Here is a 20964-nt window from a genome sequence, read left to right on the forward strand (position 1 = left end):
AATCACTTCTCCAAGGTCACATAGGGGTCACACTCAGGTCTCCTGACTTCATACTGCTTGAAGTCCGTAGCACTTTAAGATCCTGTGGCAACTTCCATACCTTGATGAGGCATCAGAAGATGATTTGAATTGGAGAAACAGGGTGGAGACTTGTAAAAGAGGACAGGAGAAATCAGCTTAGCAGGAGGAAGGCCCAGTTTTTTGAGTAGAGGTAGGAGTAAAGAGCCAGACAACACAGAGAGTTAGATCAGCAAGCTTGTTCAGTCACTCTAGAATGGGGAGCAGATTAACTCTTACCTCCTAAGGGTTTCAGGGATGGGAAAGTATTTTGCTCCTTAAGAGAGATACCATGATAAAAAAAAAAACAACACCTGGTGGAGAATGTGGTAAAGGTCTGGTGGTAGTGACATGCAGTGGTATGAGCCAGTAAAAGATCTTGGAGCTAAGTATAGGCACAGCAGACACCCCAAGGATTGTGGTGCTGCAGGGAAAGTGGTGACAGGGCTCCTTCCAGGAGAAAGCTTGTTACCTCTTCTTCTTCCACCCCATAATTGGTGTCCTGGCCAGTCCCATATTGCTCATAACTCTGGGAAAGAGCACAGAGCTTAGTCAGAAGGTTGGACTTCAAATCCTGGCCTTGTTAACTGGCAACCTGTGTGGCAGTTAACCTGGACAAGTCATTTCCATTCTCTTAGGTTCTATTTCCTCATCTGTAAAATGAGAAAGAGTTGTTAAATGTAGGGTCTGTGGAACTGTGGATAAATTTCAGGGGATTCATGAACTTGAGTGGGAAAAATACATCTTTATTTTTGTTAACTTCTAACAGAAATTTAGCATTATCTTCAATTATTCAAAAGCATTTTTCTGAGAAAGGGTCCATGGATTTCACCAAGCTTCCCAAGGGGTCTGGCACACAAAAACATTAAGAACATGTGGGCTAGGTGATCTCTAAGGTCCCCTCTTCCTCTGAGAGTCTTTGAAAGTATGATCATGCATTCTAAGGTCCAACTTCTGTACTGTCTTTGTCCGACCTTCTACAAAGGCAAGGTGATCTCCCACCAGTTCATTCTGTCGCATGTATTTTTTTCAGTTCTATCTGAAGAATTTCCTTATTAGATCTGTCCACCATGTCTGGATGTTAGAGTGGATGATCTCTTGGCTCTAAATCTGTAATTGAATGATTCCTGGTTTACCCAGGGCCCTGAGTGATCTTGGAGAATCCAAATCTAGAGTATCCATTAGAAGCCAATGTGGTATAGAGGAAAGAGCTCTGATTCTTGAGTCAGTGGGTGGATCAAATCCTGATTCTGATGACTTGATAACTGTATGTTTATATATAACTTGGGCAAGTCATAAACTTCTTGGCCCTCAGATTTCATCTCTATAAAGTAAGGGAAGTTAGACTAGTTACTCCCTGAGGTACCTTATGGATCTAAATATATGATTTAGACCTTGATATCAGATAATTCTTCTTCCCACCTCTTGGCATAATGTATTTCATATAATAATAAGCTTAGAGTTGGAAGGGGCCAACCCCCTCATTTTACAGAGCAGGAAACTGAGAATGAGAGGGGAGAAGTGATTTTTCTGCGGTCACATGAGTAAGGAATGAGAGAGCCAGGCATAGTGAGAAAGCTGATGGAGATGATGACCTGAGTTCAAATCCTGCTCTGCCACTTACACAGGTTTGACTTTAGCCAATTACTCCCTCTTTAGGGTAATAGACCTAGAGCTAGAGACTAACTCAAGTCCCTCATTTTACAGGAGAAGAAACTGAGATTCAAGGAAACATAAGTGAATTACCCAGTGCTTTCTCTATTGCACCGTTATAGGCCTCCGTTTCCTCTTCTGTAAAATTAGGTGGTTGAACTCGACGGCCTTTAAATTCCCTTTCAGCTCAAAATAGATGATCCTAGGATCATTGGCAAGTCAGTTTACCTCTCTGGGTCTTGGTTTCATTACCTGTAAAATGAAAGGAATTGGATTAGATGGTTATGCTACTACAGAGCACCCCTACACTTTTTAGCTCCCCTTTATGTATTGTTTTCCTCCCTTAGAATGAAAACTTCTTGAGTGCAGGGACTGTCTTACTTGTTTGTACATGCACACACACACACACACACACACACACACACATGCACAGCAGCACTTAGAATGATGCCTGGCACAAAGAAGATTTTCATAAATGCTTTATCATTCATCTACCTACCTATCTATCTATCTATCTATCTATCTATCTATCTATCTATCTATCTATCATCAGTCTCTCCCACTATTATCTATCTGTCTCTCTCCATCCATCCATCTCTTCATCCCTCCCATCTCTCCCTCCCTCCATCCCATCATGCATCTACCTACATCTATCCATCTATCTATGTCTCTGTGGGTCTCTCTCCATTCATCTGTTCATCCCTCCATCACTGTATTCCTTTACGCTTTTCTCTCTCTCATTTGTTCTGACTGTAAACCTGTGTTTCAAAGAAATGGCAGAAATACCTTTCCAATTCTGCAACACTGTCTGAGGTCCCCTCCCCAATCTATTTATTTGCTTATTACTTCTATGATTAAAAGTAGTGCTATTTTATCCTTTCCTTGAGTAAAACACACACACACACACGCACACACACACACACACACACACACACACCCCTACAGGCTACCCCTGCTAAGTGACCTTCCTAGATCATCATTTCTGTGTCTCTTTAGTGGCTAAATGGGACTGTCAAAAGGTACCCAATCCAGGCCAAATGGATGGAAGTCAGTCTTTGTCCAGGATGTACCATGTAAATGTAACCTTTAGAGGCTGCCTGTAATTAAAATATGCTGCTGCCTGATATATGAGAATTGGATATTAAAGCAAACAGAGTTACTCTCTGCTTATATGAATAATATCAGGCATGGGGTTAGTGAGGGATTGGTTGGCATATTGAATAAATCAGTGGGATTTCAGCTGGAGGCTGATTTGCAACTTGGAATGAAAAGTTTAATAGCCTGAGATTTGTTGTTCTTTGGCCCAAATAATTGGAGGGTGATCTGGACCCAATAAGAGTTGAAGGTTCTGCAAATGACTTCTCTTGGTGCTGGCTAGAAGCCTTTTATTGAAAACCCCACTCCAAGTTCTCCTGTCTGGAGCTAGTCAAGGAGAAAACAGCTATGTGTCCATCCAAGATGGGTATGATGAGGCATTGGGTCAAGGCCAAGGATTCAGCCAGGTCTTAGATCTAGATGTGGAGGGAGCTGAATGACTCTGTAATAGACGCTCTCATTTTTACAGATTAGGAAACTGAGGACAATGGAGTTGAAGTGATCCCAGCTCTAGAACTAGAAGGGACCTCAGAGGGCATCTAGTCTGAACCCATCATTCTACATTAGGGGAAAATGAGACCCAGAGAGTTTAAATGGCTTAGGATAGGTCAAGAGTTTCACCTAGAACTTAGAAAACATCTAGTCCAACCCCCTTATTTTATAGGTAATAAAACTGAACTCTGTAGAAGTGAAATCCCTGGCCCAAAATCAAATAGCTTACCAAATTAGTGTCTGAGGCCAGGATATGAAGCTCACTCTTTCTCATTGGGCCATAGGGTTATGAATTTAGATTTGGATGGGACCTCAGGGGGCCTTGGTTCTAATCCTCTCATTTTACAGATAAGGAAGGGCAGCTAGGTGGTGCAGTGGATAGAGCACTAGTGCAAGAGTCAGGAGGACCTGAGTTCAAACCTCACCTCAGACACTTGACACTTGCTAGCTGTGTGACTTTGGGCAAGTCACTTAATCCCAATTGCCTCATCCTGGGTCATCTCCAGTAATCCTGATGAATATCTGGTCACTGGATTCAGATGGCTCTGGAGGAGAAGTGAGGCTGCTGACCTGCACAGCCCTCCCTCACTCAAAACAAAGTCAAGTGCAAGTCACATCATTATTTCTCTGTTGGCATGGTCTTCTTTGGCAACAAAGGATGAACACACACACAGATAAGGAACCTAAGGCCTTGAGAAGTAAAATCACTTGCTCAAGGTCAGATAGGTAGTAGGTAGCAGAGACAGACTTCAAACTGGTGTCCGGTGCTACCCTCTTCCCCTGTTTAATGATCTTATGACTTTTTTGTCTTTAGGACAATATAGTTCTTGTCTTTTGTTTCAAAATGAATGATGTTGGTTCAGAACAGACCCTGCAAATGGGACCTGTGTGAAAATCTAGCCGTCACTAATTTAGAGTGGTATGAACTTCAGTCAGTCATCTTTCAGAATGGGAGCCCCATTTTCCCAACTATAAAATAAGAAGCAGATCAGTGTAGTAGAAGGCATTGGACTTGGAACTGGAAAAACCTGGGTTCACATTTGGAATGAGACCCTAACTGACTGGGTGATACTGGGCAGGGCATTTAATCTTTGCGTCTGTTGCTCCCCATCTCTCTGCCCCCCATTACTGAAATGCTTTGCCCATTCACTCTTGGCTTCCTTGGCTTTTTTCAATACTCAGCTCAATGCTCGCCTTCTTCAAGACACCATTGCCAATACCCCAACTGCTAATGCCTCCCCTTTTAGATTACCTCCCTTTTACCCTCTTTATAACTTGTATGTGCCTAGTTATTTATTCATTGTCTCCCCCCTCCTTGAGAATGGGAGCTCCTTGAGAGCGAGGACACTGTTTTTTACCTTTGTATTTCTAGGTTTTAATGCAGTACCCTGTAAATGCACTGAATTACTGACACTGAGGTTCAGCTTCCTTCTTTGTTTAATGAGGGTTCTCACCTCTTAGGTCATTTTCAGCTCCAAATTCATAATGATTTTATGACCTAACCCTAATTTCATTCAATTTGACTCTTTGAAAGGCATCATGCTATTGGAGATAGTGTATGGGACTTGGAGTCAGGAAGACTTGGATGAATATTCTGCTTCAGATAACAACTATGGATAAGTCTGAGTGGCTCCTCTGAACCTCAGTTTCTTTGTATGTAAAATAGGGACAATAGTATTTAAAGGAGTAAAGGAGTTGGGAAGACCTGGGATTTGAACCCTGCTTATATTTGTTGACTGTGTGACCTTGAGCAAGACATGGAGCCTCTCTCTGCCTCAGTTTTCTTTTCTATAAAGTAGGAGTGATAATAGCACATACTTCATAAGGTTGTCATGAAGCTCAAATAATGGTACCATATGTATAGTGCTTTGTAAACTTAAAAATGCTATGGAAATGCCAATCATCATCATCATCATCATATTTCTACTTCATGAAGTAGTTGTGAGAACTGAATGACATAAAATATGCAAAGGAACTTGAAAATGTTTTCTGTCAGCTGTGATTAATGATAACTCATTATCTTAGCACATTAATATTTGTAAAAATCTTGCTCACAACAGCCTTATGAGGTAAGTACAACTATGAAATGTTAAAAGCTTATAACTTTGCTGAGACTTTGGGGAGACCCTGTAGAGTGTTCTTACCCATCTTTTCCAGATAAGGAAACAAACCTAGAAAAGTTAGGTGGGCTGTCCAAGGTAATACAGTATCAGAAACAAAATCTGGGTCTCTGATTCCAGGATTGGCATTATGTCCACAATGCTACCATGTCTTTTATTTAAGACCTACTGTGTAGAGCCCTGTGCTGGGAATTGGGGGGGACAGTAACAGTTAAGATACCAGTCCCAGGACTAATGGAGCTTATAGTCTAATAAGAAGAGAGCCATATATTGAGAACTGTAATACAAGATAATGGAAATTCTAGCACCTTCCCTCTTTTGGTTATTTGAAATTATTCTTCTATATAGTTTGAAGATGGCTATTTACATGTTCTCTCCCTTTTTAGACTATGAGCTCCCTGAGGGGAGGACTTTCCTTTTGCCTTCTTTTGTATCTCCAGTGCTTAGCACATAGTAGATGCTTCTTAACCCTAACCCTAAATGCATAATACAGATGAGGACTTGTGATTTCATTGGAATAGGAAATTCCTGGGTCAGGAAACATTCTCTATCGATACAGAACAACAGCTTCTTTGTAACTTTGAGTCACAGAGTGATCCCCAGGAGACGGAGAAGTGACTTGACTCAGGGTCACACAGTCAGAGACTAACTCTCCTTAGCTCTGAGGCCAGCTCTCTATCCACTATGTCATGTTGCTTCTATCCAGTCTTCCCAAAATCTTAGTGCAATTTTAAGTGTAATTGCACTGATACCCTATATATTTTGAGAATAATTAAATTATTTCGGAATTGAGAGGGACTTTAGAAACCATCTAGTCCAAAACAGAGGTGCACAAAATCCCTTTCTACTACATCCCCAACAATTAACCATTCTTCTCTGCTTGGAAACCTTCAGGGTAGGGGCAACTCTGGTACCTCTGAATTCAGCCTATTCCACTGTTGGACAGCTCCAAGTTGGATAAATGAGATCATAGATGGGAATGGACTGTGAGGAAACATGTTCTCTGAGCTCCTTTGGGTCCTCACTGTTTCTTGACAGTCTTCTCTGTTCTGCCTTTATTGACTCACTACTCAAACTGTTCTGAACCCTTTCTCTTCCTTTCTTGTCCTCAAACATACCTTCACTGCCCATGCATACAAATGACTTTTCTTCTTTTTTCTCTGAGGTTAAAACCATTTGACATAAGTACTCTGCTTCCTTTCTCTTTCCCTCAAAATTCCATAGTAATAACCAATTAATTATTAAGGATTTATTAAATACCTACTATGTGCTAGTCAAGAGGCAGTGTGCCAGAAGGGGCAGAGAGAAGGTCTCAAAGTTAGGAAGACTTGGGTTCAAGTCCCACCTCTGACATGTATGAATTATACAACCCTGGATCACTCATTCATTATCTCAGTGCTCTAGGCAGCTCTGTGACTCAGAATTGCACAGAAAATATTGACTTGTATTGGTAGAGGAGGTTCTTCATGGGGGCTCCTTTATACGCATGAACTCAAATCTGGTAAAAAAAAAAAAAAAGATGTTTGAGGTTCCAGAGGCATAAATCAAGAGACCACCATACATTCAGAGCTGTTATTAACTCATTTTACAGATGAGGTAACTGAGGTAGAGGTTGTGACTCAGCTGTCATCCTTCATGACTTCTCTGTCACTTCTGATTCTATATTGTTGCCATGTCTTATGGATGTTTTCACTACAACCTTTTTCCAGTCTACCCCTTTCATTTAGCTCTCCTGATTTAAGCCCACACCACCTGTCACTTGCACTGTTACAATAGCTTCCCTAATTGGTTCCTCTTCTGTTAGTCTTTCCTACCTTTAACACTGTTCCTAAGAAGACTTGTGACTGGCTCAGGATCATACAACTAGTAAATGTCTGAGGCTGGATCTGAAGTCAGGTCTTCCTGACTCCAGGTCCAATGCTCTGTCCATTGCACCACTTAACTGCCTCAAATGAAGGGAAGTGATATAAAACAAATCCGGAATGGCCTCTCTTCCTAAACTAGTTTCTACTTGGAACTAGATGATGAAAGGCTTTAAATGCCAGGCTAGGGAGTTTATGGGAGACAATAGGGAAGCCCTGAAAAGTTTTGAACAAGGGAATGATATTGTCAGACCAGATTCTCGGGAAGAGTGTTAGAGGTAGGAGATACTGGCAGCAAGGGAACCAATTAGGAGGCTATTATAACAGTCCAAGTGACAGGTGATGAGAGCTTGAACTAGGAGAGCTGAGCAAAGGGGGCAGATTGGAGACAGTGGGAGAATCGATGAGACCTGGTAACAAGATTGAATCAAAAGTGACAGAGAAGTCATGAAGGATGACAGCTGAGAAAAGACCATCAGATTGAGTAGTAGAGACCTCAATGGTAACACTTTTGGTCACAGTGGGGGGGTTATCAGACAGATAGAAAGGAGTCAAGAAGTGAGGAAGACATGAGGAAGTAGAGGCTCCAAGTTTAAATGACCCTTGAAAATCTGTCCTCCTATGCTAGAGAGAATGTACTCTTCAACCGTCACTCCCAGAATCCTCCCTTCCTTGAAGGTTTAGCTCAGATTCAACATTTCCAGAGGAATTTGGAAGTGAAAAGGAGTACCTTGTGGAAAAATAGCTTGAGGTGATGGCTCTGGGAAAGAGAGGGACCTCACTCATTCCTTTCTCAGAAATAGGAGCACAGGAAAAGCCTGAAGAGAAGGAAACATTTTGAAGTATGAAGAAAAATACAGTAAGCATACTGCAGCTGCCTGGTCTTGACCTTCTCAGTAAAGAGGGAGTCAAGGTCATTTTCTAAGATACAGGGTGCTGAAATTGGCTTTGGGGGGCTTGGGAAGGGAGGAACTTCTTGGCTTGTTTTCAAAACTGCTGTATTTCCTATGTGTTAGGCTCATAGATTTAGAGTATTAAAGGACCTCAGAGGACCTTTAGTTCCAACTACCTTACTTTATGCAGAAAGAAGCAAGCTTGTTAAATGACTTGCCCTCTTGTGACCCTTGCCCTCCTGAAAATTCAACACAGAGAGTCCACCTACAGGCTTTCTTTACTTTCTTTTGACATTGAATGGAGACTAACGGAGCACATAGGCTGGTCTGTGGTTATCTCTCTGTTTTGCTACGTGAGTGGCCTGTCTTTGTAAACTTTAAAGCATAATGTAAAGGAGAATGATTATTATTATATTTTTATGGCCATATATTTTTATTAGATGACCCTATAGATATTGCAAAATGAGGGGGTGATAGATTGAGCTAAATAATATCTAAGGTTCCTTCTGGCTCTAAATGCATGATCCAATGATTTGTTTGGCAATCTAAGCCCCTCATCATACAAGTGAGAAAACTCTGACCCAAAGAGGGAAAGTCATTTGCCCAATGTCACACAGCCAGAAAATTGCAGACTTGGGTCTAAGCAGTGGAGACCATTTTTGCAAAGAACTTTGCAAATCTTGGAGCCTGACACACAGGTCAGCTATTGTTAGAACCAACTCTCCTACTTCCATGTCCAGTGAATTTTTCATTCTATTCCCAGCTCAAATGTCACAGGGAACTTTTGCTGGTCCCTCCTGACTCATAGCGCACAGTGCTCTCCCACCATACAAGGTTGTTTTTCACCTGGAGCTGATAAGACTAACCCCGTGGGCTTTGGAGAAGAACTTTCTATTATCCACCTGCTTTGAGATCCCAGGACAAAAGACACCCGGGACTAGTGATATGCAAAATATGACTTGGAGTCTGTATTCCTGGTTATCAGAAAATTGGACTGGAAACAGAGCTTTTGTTCTGCCACTGAGACATCTTAATAGGTGCTTTGATTGGTTAAACAGAAGCCTGCTGTCTCAATTTAATTGCTGTAAATGCTGTTTGCCTTACTGCTTATAATATCAGTCCTGGCTTGCTGGTAGATTTGTGCCTTCTCTTTAAAAAAAATTCTAAGTTTTTAGAATTTTATTGGAAGGGATGATGAAATAGAAACTTAAGGAAGTCAAGATGGGATTTCAGGGTTCAAATCTCCATCCACTCACTCCCTCCCATACTGTAGATGGTTGTTGCTGGAAACAAATGATAGGGTGCTTAATATAACTGAAAAAATTCATTGTTGCTGACCTGTGGATATGGAGAAAATGAATCTGCACTATTAAGGTTAATTACATATATTTTTAGAGAATCTAATGTATTGAGAAAGAAAGTATAACCAGTGACAAGGCATCCAGTGGAGAGGAATGCTTCTTGGGGAAGAGATCTGGCCTCTTTGCTTATTGGAGAAGGAATTAGTGGGAGTTGGAGGATGGCAAATAGCAAGGAGAAGGACGTGGCCTGAAATGGTCCAGTCTCATTCCCAGCACCTAGAGCTAGTCCCAGGGAAAACTGGGAGGATGAAAATGTTTGTCTTCAAAGTACTTGAGCTGCAAATTTGTATGGTGCGCATAGAATAGGAGTTCTTAACCTTTTTTGTGTTGTGGACCCCTTTGACAGTGTCATGAAGTCGATAGATAAATAGATAGATAGATAGATAGATAGATAAACATATATAAATAGATTGGTGATAAATGGTAGGAGATAGAGAGAGAGAGAGAGAGAGAGAGAGAGAGAGAGAGAGAGAGAGAGAGAGAGAGAGAGAGAGAGAGAGAGAGATAGTGCTAAGCTCCAGGGATTCGAATACAAACAGATGACAGATATACCTTCATGGTGTTTACATTCTAATTTGGGAAAATAACACATAAAGGGGTACCAGAAGGGAGGCAGATAAAGGAGAAAGGAAGAGTACCTCATAAGAGGCAATGTAGCAAACAAGAACAATGGAGAGACTGAGTCCAGGCATGCATGAAGCATGGTAAGGATAACTTCCAGAAATGGAGTTGTAAGGAGGGAGTCATCAGTCAGGAGAGTGATGCTTCAGAATGGTAATCCAAAAGTAGAACCAGCTACTCAAGATATAAGGACTTCCTCTGCACTGGAAATATCTAAACAAAGGCTAGATGCCCACTTATTGTGGGCATAAGGAATCAGATTAAGGAATTTTCTTTTTCAGGTGATCAGTTAAGTGGTCTCTGAGGTTCTGTCTGAAATTCTGTAATTTTCAGGCATTTGGGAAAGTTCACATCTCTCACACCAAAAAACTGTGTTCCTCTGATTTTGGGGGGTGACCTCATCAGACTTTCACTTTAGGAAGACTGCTTTGATAGTTGAATTGGAAATCGAGAGAGACTTGAGACAATGAAACCGATCGGCGAGCTATTGTAATAGTCCAGGCTTGTCAGGGTAGTGGCAATGTCAGAGGAGAAAAGGGATTGAATAGGAAAGATGTCACAAAGGTAGAAATAATAGGACTGGGCAACTGGTTGGCTTTGGGGGTTGATAAAGTGAAGAGCTGAACCTAAATTTCGAGCCTTGGAGGATGGTGGTACTCAATAGTAAGAAAGAAGATAAGAAGAGGGAAGAGTTTGGAGGGGAAAGATAATGAGTTTCATTTTCTTGGTGTGTTGAGTTTAAGATGTTTCCAAGACAACCAGTTTGAAATCTACAATAAGCAGTTGGAGATATAAGGTTGGAGGGCAGCAGAGAGGCTAAGGCTGGACAAATAAATCTAAGAATCATCTGCATAGGGTGACAGTTGAATCCATGAGTGCTGTTGAGATCAAAGAATGAAATATCATATCGGGAGAAGAGAAGTGATCCCAGGACAGAACACTGGGCAATACACATAGTTAGTGAACATGTTAGATGAAGATCCAACAAAGGAAACTATGAACAAGCAGTCAGACTGGTAGGAGGAGAACCAGGAAAGTGCAGTTTCATGAAAACCCAGAGAGAAGAGAATATTAAGAAGAAGAGGGTGATGGATAATATTGAAGGCTGCAGAGAGGTAAGAAAGGATGAGGGTTAAGAAAAGACCAGTAGATTTGGTAAGAGCTCACTGGTCACTTTCAAGACAGCAGCTTTGGTTGGTTAATGAAGTCAGAGGCCAGACTACAACAAGTTAAGAAGAGAGAAGATTCACTTATGAACAATAGTTACTTGTTTCAAACTGGCAATTCTGGGCTTGATGTCACAAAAGCAATTGGAGATAATCCAAAGATGAAATGCCCACCTTCCCCCTCTCGGGAGTTCATCAAGAAAGGTTGACTGGCCACTTATCCTGGCCAGGGATAATGTAAGGATGATTGTTATTCAGGTTAGACTAGATGGTCACTGAAGTCTTGTCCAGTTCTGATATTCTATGATCCCATCTGGTGACTCCAGACTCATTATATATCCCATCACCCCAAGCTCAGTGTAAGCTTTGCAAGAATCTTGACCATCTGAGGCTTGCTATGGATGTCCCCCAGGGTCTAGCAGCGTGCTAGGCTTATAGTAAGCACTGAATTAAGAAGACCTGGTTGATGGCTTGCAGGATTCAGTTGTGAGATACCCCAACAGGGAGACATTATTTCTATCCATATCCCTTATGTTACTCAAGTAAGCAACAGCTCAGGGAGCCAATAGCTGTGGCATATAGGGCTCCAGTTCTCAGATGGTGAGAGAGTTGGAGAGAACACATAATCTGTTTCTTTGTTTTCCTTCCTTTCCTTTCTCTTCTCTTCCTTCCTTTTGAAGTTTCTTAAATTGTCTTTCGTTAGGCTGACATTTTGGCTTTAAGTTAAAGTAGAGAAAACTCCTGAAGGGAAGGGACTTTTCATCTCTATATTTCCTTAGTACCAAGCTCATATTAGATATTCAATAAATGTATTTCTTGCAAGACATGACCTGGATCAGTGAACTAAAAATTTTTTTTTGCTTATATAATATATATTATCTCAATATAATTGGTTTCCTTTGTAATCTCATGGATGTTATTTTATGCATTTAAATACATTATTTTGAAAAGAGATCCATAAGCTTCATCAGGCTGTCAAGGGGTGCATGATGCACAAAATGATTAAGAACCCCTGATTTGCTGAATTATATTATGCCTTTCGTCACACAAATATCTTCAACTCTACCTGTCCCAAACTAAACTGCTTCCCTTTGCCACCCAAACCTCCCCTCTCCCTAACTCCCTAGGACTGCTAAGGGTACCACCAATCTCCTAGTCAACGAGGCCCTTAACCTCGATGTCATCCTCCACCTGCCATATGCAATCTGTTGCCAACTCTTGTCAATTCCTCCTTTGTCAGATCTCTCATGTACGTCCCCTTCTGCTCTCTGACACTGTTACCACCCTGGCACAGACCCTTATGTCTTCATGCTTGAACTGTCGCTCTAACCTGCTATTTGGTTTATCTTTGCCAGTTTGTCTTCCACTCAGCTGTTAAACTGATCTTCTGAAAAAAATGGCCAAGGTCTCCCACTGCATCCTGGGCCATCTCCAGTCTTCCTCATCTAGGTTTGGCCACTGGATCTAGATGGCTCTAGAGGAGAAAGTGAGGTTGGGGACTTTGCACAGCCTTGCCTCACTTAAATCATTACAAGTCAAGGCATCACCTACCTGATGTCATGGTCCTTTTCAAGAATGAAGAACAAGCTACACATTGATCTTCCAAGAGCAAAAGTTTGACCCTTTCACCTCTTTAGTCAGTAAACCTCAGTGGCTTCCTATCACCACCAGCATCAAATATAAAATCCTCTGTTCGATATTCAAAACCCTTCATAGCCTGCCTTCCCCTTACTTATTTGGTCTTCTGACACCTTCCACCTCCCTCCCCCATATACTCTATGATCCAATTACATTGTCCTCCTTGATGTTCCTTAAATTCAACATTCCAGGTGCGGATTCTGGGCACTTGTCCTGGCTGACCCCCCCATACCTGTAAAGCTCTTCTCATCTCCATGTATCTGGCTTCCTTCCCACCTAAAATCCTATCTCCTATAAAAACCTTCCCAATCTCCCTTAATATCAGCAATTAATTCCCTTTAAAATTATTTCCAATTTATCCTGTCTCTATCTTATTTGTAGCTAGGTGGTACAGTGGATAGAGCCTGGAGTCAGGATAACCTGAGTTCAAATTCAGATACTTACTAGCTGGGTGACCCTGGGCAAGTCACTTCACTTATCTTGCCTCAGTTGACTCATCTGTAAAATGAACTGGAGGAGGAAATGACAAACATTGCAGTCTCTTTGCTAAGAAAACCCTAAATGAGATCATGAATAGTTGGACATGACTGAAATGACTAAAGTGACAACAAAATCAGAAGTCTGTGGCTGCCTGAAAAAAGCAGTCATGGAGTGAACTGGCTTGTATCCCCAACACAAAGTCTCTGGTATCAGAGTCTCTATACAAATTTAGAAATTTGCCTTATACAGGGAAGGGAAGAAAGTGCTGGATTTGGAGTCAGAGGACCTGTGTTCAAATCCAGATGGCTGTTTATTATTGGAATATCATAGGCAAGTCCCTTTTTTATCTCGATGACTGACAGACACCTATAAAATGATTATATTTGTCTACAAAATGAAAAGAACAGGCTACAAGTTCTCTAGAGTCACTTTCAGTCAGCCAACAAGCCTTTATTAAGCCCCTAGTATGTGCCAGACACTGTATTAAGTGCTGAGGAATTCTAAGAAAGGCAAAAGAAGGTCTCTGCTCTCAAGGAGCTTACAATCTAACTGGGGAGACAACATGAAACAACTGTGTGCAAACAAGATTTTGTTGTTACTGGTGCTGCTATTGTTTTATTGTTGTAGATGTTCAATCATTTCAAACGTGTCCGACTCTCTGTGACCCCATTTGGGGCTTTCTTGGCAGAGATACTGGAGTGATTTGCCATTTCCTTCTCTAGCTCATTTTATGGATAAAGAAACTGAGGCAAGCAGGGTTAAGTGACTTGCCCAGAGTCCCCCAGCTAGTAAGTATCTGAGTCTGAATTTGAACTCATGAAGAGTCTTCCTGATTCCAGGCATGGTGTTCTATCCATTGCACCACCTAGCTGCCTCAACCCCCTGATTACCAGAGGTTTTGGAGATTCCCATCTTGAGCCCTATGGGTCCTCTAGATCCTGTTCTCAGTCATTTAAAGTTGGGGAAATTGTGCTTATCTGCTGAATAATCTGCTCCTTCTGCCTCTCTGCTTTCTTCCTCCAGACACACTGTCAGTGCCTCGATGGTCTCCTCAGATTCCTCGAAGAGATCTAGGCAACTCAATAAAACACAGGTAGGCTGGATTTGGGGGAGGGAGAATGGAGGGGTGATGGTGTTCATAATTTGTTTGTCTGTAGTGAAAGATACTACCTGGGTCACTAGGTAGGTCATTGCATTTATATAGCACTTCAAGGATTACAATGTCTTTTACATGTCATCACATTTGACCCTTACAAAATTGAGAGGTAGGTGCTATTATTATCCCCCTTTTATAGATGAGGCAACTGAGGCCCAGAGAGGTCAAATTAAGTCAACAAGGACTTAAGAAGTTCCTACTATATGCCAGGCACTGAGCTAAGCTCTATAAATATCGCCTCATTTGATCTTCACTATTCTGAAAGGCAGATGTTATTTCCCCATTTTACAGTTGAGGGAACTGAGGCAGAGGCTAAGTGACTTGCCCAGGGTCACACAGCTGGGAAACATCTGAGGCTGAATTTAAACTCAGGTCTTCCTGACTCCAGGTCCAGGAATCCATGCATTGCACCATTAGCTTCTCCAAGGAAGTCAGAATCAGGAAGATGTGGCTTGAGATGTATGAATTGGTGCTTAATGCCTGTTGACTTGACATTACTCTGCTGCTCTGGGACTCATTTTCCTCATCTGTAAAGTAAAAGATTTGGACTCCATGGCCTCTAAAGTCCCTTCCAGGCTTAGAATTGTTTTGCTCCCTCTTGCACAGAACAGCTTTTCTTTTCTAGAAGTCCCCTCAGGTCACTCTGCTGAGGGCAGGGTAGCTCCTGCTCAGTGTTATGTCCACTGCCACCTCCCCTGGTATCTCACCCTCAAGCCATTCCCTTCCAAAGAGATCCTGGCAATCTCCAGGAGAGATGCAGGGGAGGCACTGAAAGGAGCTCCATCTGGGGGATGAATCCCCTGCCTCTCTAATGCTATGTCTCCTGGTGGAAATTTCTTCTCTTGCTTCACTGGATCAGATCTTTGACTTCCTGCTGTGATCCATTCTTCTCTGATGGATGGAAAAATGAGTTCTGAGATGAATCTTAATGTTACTATTTTCATTGCTGGTAAGTCCACAATGTCATGATCAAATGGCCACAATATCTCTATGAAGATGGGTTCTAAAGACTTTCTGATGGAAGAGGGAAAGGAAGAAGTGGGGAGGAGAAAGAGAGAGAGAGACACAGAGAGAGACACACAGAGACACAAAGACACACACAGAGAAACGGAGAGTCAGAAACAGACACACTGAGACAGGAAGACACACACAGAGAGATAAACAGAGACACAGAGAGATAGAGACAAAAAGACAGAGGGAGAGACAGAGAGATAGAGGGAGAGATAGAAGACAGAAACAGAAACAGAGAAAGAGGAAAAGAGAGAAGACAGAGAAATAGAGAGACAGAAGACAGAAACAAAGAAAGAGGAAAAGAAAGAAGACAGAGAGACAGAGAAAAAGAGGGAGAAAAAGAAAGAGAAGGAGGAAGAGAGAAGAGAGAGAGAAAGAGAGGAGAGACAGAATCAGGGGCTGGGGGAATTGTGGAAGGATGGAGATGGACATACCACAGAGGAAGTTCCAAAGGAAAAGACAGTTGCTAAATGTCTCCTGATGAGTAGAATGCATTTCTGAAGAGGTAAGGAATTGAGCCAAGGGGTTGCTATTGCAAACTATTCCTCTCTGTCACTTAGGTGTTCCCGATCTGGGCAGGACAAAATTGTCTTGAAGTGCCCCCAGACAGGGCATTTTCATTCTATCCCTTTGAGTCATGGACACAGAGAGATGGAAGGGCCCTTAAATCATCTTGTTCAATCTCCTTTTTTCAGATGATAAACCCGAAGCTCTGAGAGCTTGTGATATGCCAAAGCTCACCTAGCCAGGTATCAGCACAGCTGGGCTAGGAACTGAGCCTCCATACTCCATATTGTAAAATCAATTTACCCGTGATTGTTAATTAATAGACTAATTTGTGCCACCCACACCCTGTGTTAGACAAACATGGCAGAGTCCCTGGGCTTACAATCCATTGGGGAGGAAAGATATGTACAGTTCAACTCTTTCTTCCTGGAGGATACTGCCTCTCCAAATGGATTTTAAATTTGATGCCTACACTTCATTTAGGAACTGTTAAAAACTCTGAGTTCAAGAAATTACCAGAAAACAAAAACAACCCATCATCACAAATCCTGTAACCAACATAGAAATTCTTGCTCAATCATATCTTGACTGTCAACTTTGGGGAGAGTCCTTTCTTAATATTAAAGATTAATCATCATATTATCATAAGTAATAATAATAAAAAATATTTCTATAGCACTTTAAGGTCTACAAAGTACTATACATATGTATGTGTGCACATATACATATACAGAGTGAGAGACAAAGAGAAAGAGAGAGAGAGATTCATTTTTGACACTGTGTCCTCAGCATCTGACTTTTAGTAAGTACTTTTTGATTATCTCATTTGATAGAAGACATAGTCCCAGTTCTGCTTGGTCCTAAAGGTATAGGTAGAATCTGGAAACTAGATGACACAATGGATAGAGGGCTGGACCTGGAATAGAAAGACGAGTTCAAATCCAGTCCCAGGAGCTTGCTAGCTGTGTAACACTGGGCAAGTCACTTTATCTCTGCCTGCTTCAGTTTCCTCATCTGTAAAATGGGGATAATGATAACACCTTCCTCCTATGGTTGTTGTGAGGATCAAATGAGATGATCTTTGTAAATACTTTGCAAAACCTAAAGCATTTTACGCTGGCTATTATTAATTATTATTATTAAGATCTCAAGAGTTAATTGTAATCTTAATATAAAGAAATGCTTCCTCATGATCAGAGCTATTTACAAGAGCAATGGGTAACCTTGAGATCGCAAATAGGTTGGTAGCTCTAGAGCTGGAAGTAATATTAGAGGTCATTTGGTCCAATCCCCTCATTTACCCAAGAGGAAAATGAGTTTCAGAGAACTTAAGTCCAACATGGTAGAGCCAGGATCAAAATACTTGAAACTAGGTCCCCCAATTCCAAATTCAATGTCCATTTCCCTCTCACTGAAGGTCTCCATGTAAAGGTTAGATGATCACTCTTTGGTGATATAAAAAGGATTCTTGGACCAGATGAGCTTGTGAAGGACCCTTTCCACTCTGAGATTCTTGAATTTCTGAGGATACTGATACTTTGAGTTGTAGCTCCATGTTTATGCTGCCCTTGACCCAGCAGGTGCCCAGCTCTCACAAAATGCCCTGGATCTGGGATCAAGGGGACCAAACTCAATCTGAAATAAGCATTTCCTCTAAAATGTTTTTATCATGTTCATCATGTCCACATTGGGGAAAATTTATGAGACCTTAGGTTTGGTTCACATTTAAAGTTTCCCCAAGGGAGATTAATGAAGATCCTTTCTAGGAAAGGTGCAAAGTAGTAGATATCAGGTATAGGACAGCTATTTATTTCTTCCATCACAAAATAATCCTTCAAACACAAGACTCATAAACATTCTTCGACAAATTCTTAAAATAAGAAACAATAGCCTATCACACCTATTATACTCTTCTGGAAAGGATAGACTCCCAGAAGACTTGGAGTAATTCTGAGAGATATTTTATGTTCATCTCATATGTGTACTGTCTGAACAGCAGCTTAAGGTCTATATCATCTGGCCAGTCAGGTATTCATTACTCATTCTCCTGACAACAGTCAAGTACTTCTCTGGGAGTGGTATAGTTGTAGGCAGCACCTCCCCTTGGGTAGCAGCACCCCATTCAGTGACCCTGACCTCTCAACCTCAAAAAGTAAACATTCATCTTTCAAGAGTCCTGCTCTCAGGAAAAGAAACCCTTAGCAGAAGAGGCAGCTGAGGACTTCAGATCCAGCCGCAGTCTCATGTAGCAAATATATGCGGTAGATTCCATAGCTGCTGGGGGAGAGGGATGGAAGAAACAACTGTAATAACATTGTGATAAGAACAATAGTCGACATTTATATAGTTTTTAAAGGTTTGCATAATACATTATGAATATTACCTTATTTCATCCTCCTGGGGAGATAGGTGCTATTATTATCTCTGTTTTATAGATAAGGAAACTGAGGCAGGTAGGCATCCAGGATCACATATCAGGATTTGAACTCAGATCTTCCTAGCTTCAGGTTGAGTCTTCCAGCCACTGCTACACCTAGCTACCATTAAAGAGTAGAAATCCCTCCCCTCCTCACTAGAAGTCCAAGAAAACTGGGTCTCAAGAAGAGGCTAGCTTGAAAAAAAAATGCTTATCTAGCTTACTGAGTTCCTCTTGGCTCAATCACCAATCATCATTGACACCTTCCCACCCCTACCCTGCCATAAAGACCAAGGGACCAACTAGGGAGTCAGAGTATAGACTTAGCCCCTTGCATGCTCCATGATGTAGCCTTGCTGCAATCAGACCCATAACCAGTGATATCTCTTGAACCTGAGGCACCACTGCCCTCCTTCTGGGGAACTCTTCCACAGAGCCTCTCCTGGAACCAGGGTAGAATCGCCCATGGTTCGATTTCCATGGGTGAACCCTGAGTGACTTGCAGGCTGTGTTCTCTCTCCAAGTCCTAGTGAAGGCAGGGCGTATACCCTGAAGTTTCAGTGAGCATTTCACCCTCCTGTGTGTTGTCCCAGCTGTCAAGCCCATGAGGGGAAAAGAGGGTTCGCTTCAGCTCACAGCTCCTGCTAATTAACTGTAACAGAGCTCCAATTCTGGCTGATGAGCCTGATATAAATCACATGCCTCAAGGCCAGTACGCACTCAAAAATGAATACTTGCCTTGCCATAGAACTCCCTCAAGTTTTGGTGAAGAGCCCCTCTCCCCTTCACCACCCCCGGCTATCTGAAATGAAAAGCCTATTATATGCAGGGAAACAGCCACTTTGAGGTCTCACAGAATAGATTATCTAGATAGGGACCTGGGGACGTGCATTCTGAGCTAAGTTTATCCTTCTGCTCTGATGCTGAGCTGGTGACAATAACAATAAATACACCAGTCCATGTAGGTATCTCTTCAGTTAGGTCTAGGGCAGGGGTGGGGAAGCTGCGGCCTCGAAGCCCTCTAGATCCTCAAGTATGGACCATACTTGAGGACCTAGAGGGCCACCTATGGCCTTGAGGCCACAGGTTCCCCACCTTGGCTTCACCATTTAAATTCTCCATTTTATGGACTACCTCCTAGAAGCCAGGGATTGTGCTAGGCAGTATAGATAGAGACAAAACCCACGCAATTTCTGCCCTTAGGGAATTTAGATTCTATGGAGAAAATCAATATACACCCAGAAAAGTAAGCATGAGGATTTTATTTCTAAATGAGTGAATGAAAAAGCATTATGTTCCATACATTGTTCTAGGTATTGGGCATAAATAGACAAAAAAAATTCCCTAACCTCAGGGAGCTTACATTCTACAGAGGAAAACAACATACATAGTTAGAGAAGTAAATGATTGTGGTGGGTGAAAGATGAAATGACATGAGACAAGGGTTCAGACTTCTGGGTACATCCATTTATTAAGCAATCTGGGACCAGATCTCCTCAATTTAGGGCTGGACTCCAATACAGGGAGAAACAGATTTTGATACATCAAAAAAAAATTAATCAAATAAAACTAATTCAAAGGAAGTAATACAACATTAGGTCATCTGATTTCTAATTGTAGTTGGGAGGGGGAAAGTGAACAGTGCAGTTCCCTGAAATCAGAAAAGGAGGTGTCTCATTCCTTGCTCTCCCCCTCTCCCAAGTGTCTGTCAAAAATCAAAGGTATGTGGAAATAATAACTGATTGATCAGTACAGGGCCAATTTTTCAGATCAGATAAGATATATAAATTACTTGAGATGTACAACTGTGAGAAAACTCCTTGTATCAATCTTTGGATCTGAGTTTCTGGTCATAATGACCTTGGTCCTTAGTTAAGGATTTCTAAGCAGCAGGTAGAGGTGGTCCAATTCCCAGGCATGCAGGGTTAGATCCAGCAAGAAGGTTTTCTCTCAATTTCATGATTGAATAAAATTTTCTCAAGAAAGAATTTGGGTTACACCTGTAAATTGAATAGAAAAGGAACTAAGCTAGCTTCAGAATTGTCACAAGATGGAGTCAGTGTGGTTCACTCAATTCCCACAATTGACAACTTGCTGTGCTAATAATATTCCCTTAATTCCCTCAGTTTCTTCAAAAATTTGTTTCTTTAACCAGACTTGTTAATGAAAAAATAAAGCAAAGACAGAGCATTTATTAAGCACTATTATGTACCCCTAGATGTTGGGTATACAAAGACAAAAAACAAAATAGTCCTTGTCCTCAATGAGTTTCCATTCTATGGAAGTCAATATATATATATGCACAGAAGTAAATAAAAGTTGATGTTTTTTTAACCACACTTGTGAATGAACCAAGAAATAAGTGAAAAATTATTATGCATTTATTATATGCTAAGCACTAGGGATACAAATAGAAGAACTGAGATATTCCCTGAC

The 20964-nt window shown here is 41.5% G+C and overlaps 1 protein-coding gene across 1 annotated transcript in view; it reads left to right on the top strand.

Moving 5' to 3' along the window:
* KSR2 (kinase suppressor of ras 2) overlaps positions 1–20964 on the top strand; it is a 590333-nt gene that overhangs the window by 397087 nt on the left and 172282 nt on the right. The window contains exon 6 of the mRNA XM_072600313.1: positions 14462–14531. Within this exon, the coding sequence (XP_072456414.1) occupies positions 14462–14531 (70 nt within the window). The remainder of the gene's footprint in view (positions 1–14461; positions 14532–20964) is intronic.

The sequence above is a fragment of the Notamacropus eugenii genome, chromosome 4 (assembly GCF_028372415.1).
Source record: "Notamacropus eugenii isolate mMacEug1 chromosome 4, mMacEug1.pri_v2, whole genome shotgun sequence".
NCBI lineage: Eukaryota > Metazoa > Chordata > Mammalia > Diprotodontia > Macropodidae > Notamacropus > Notamacropus eugenii.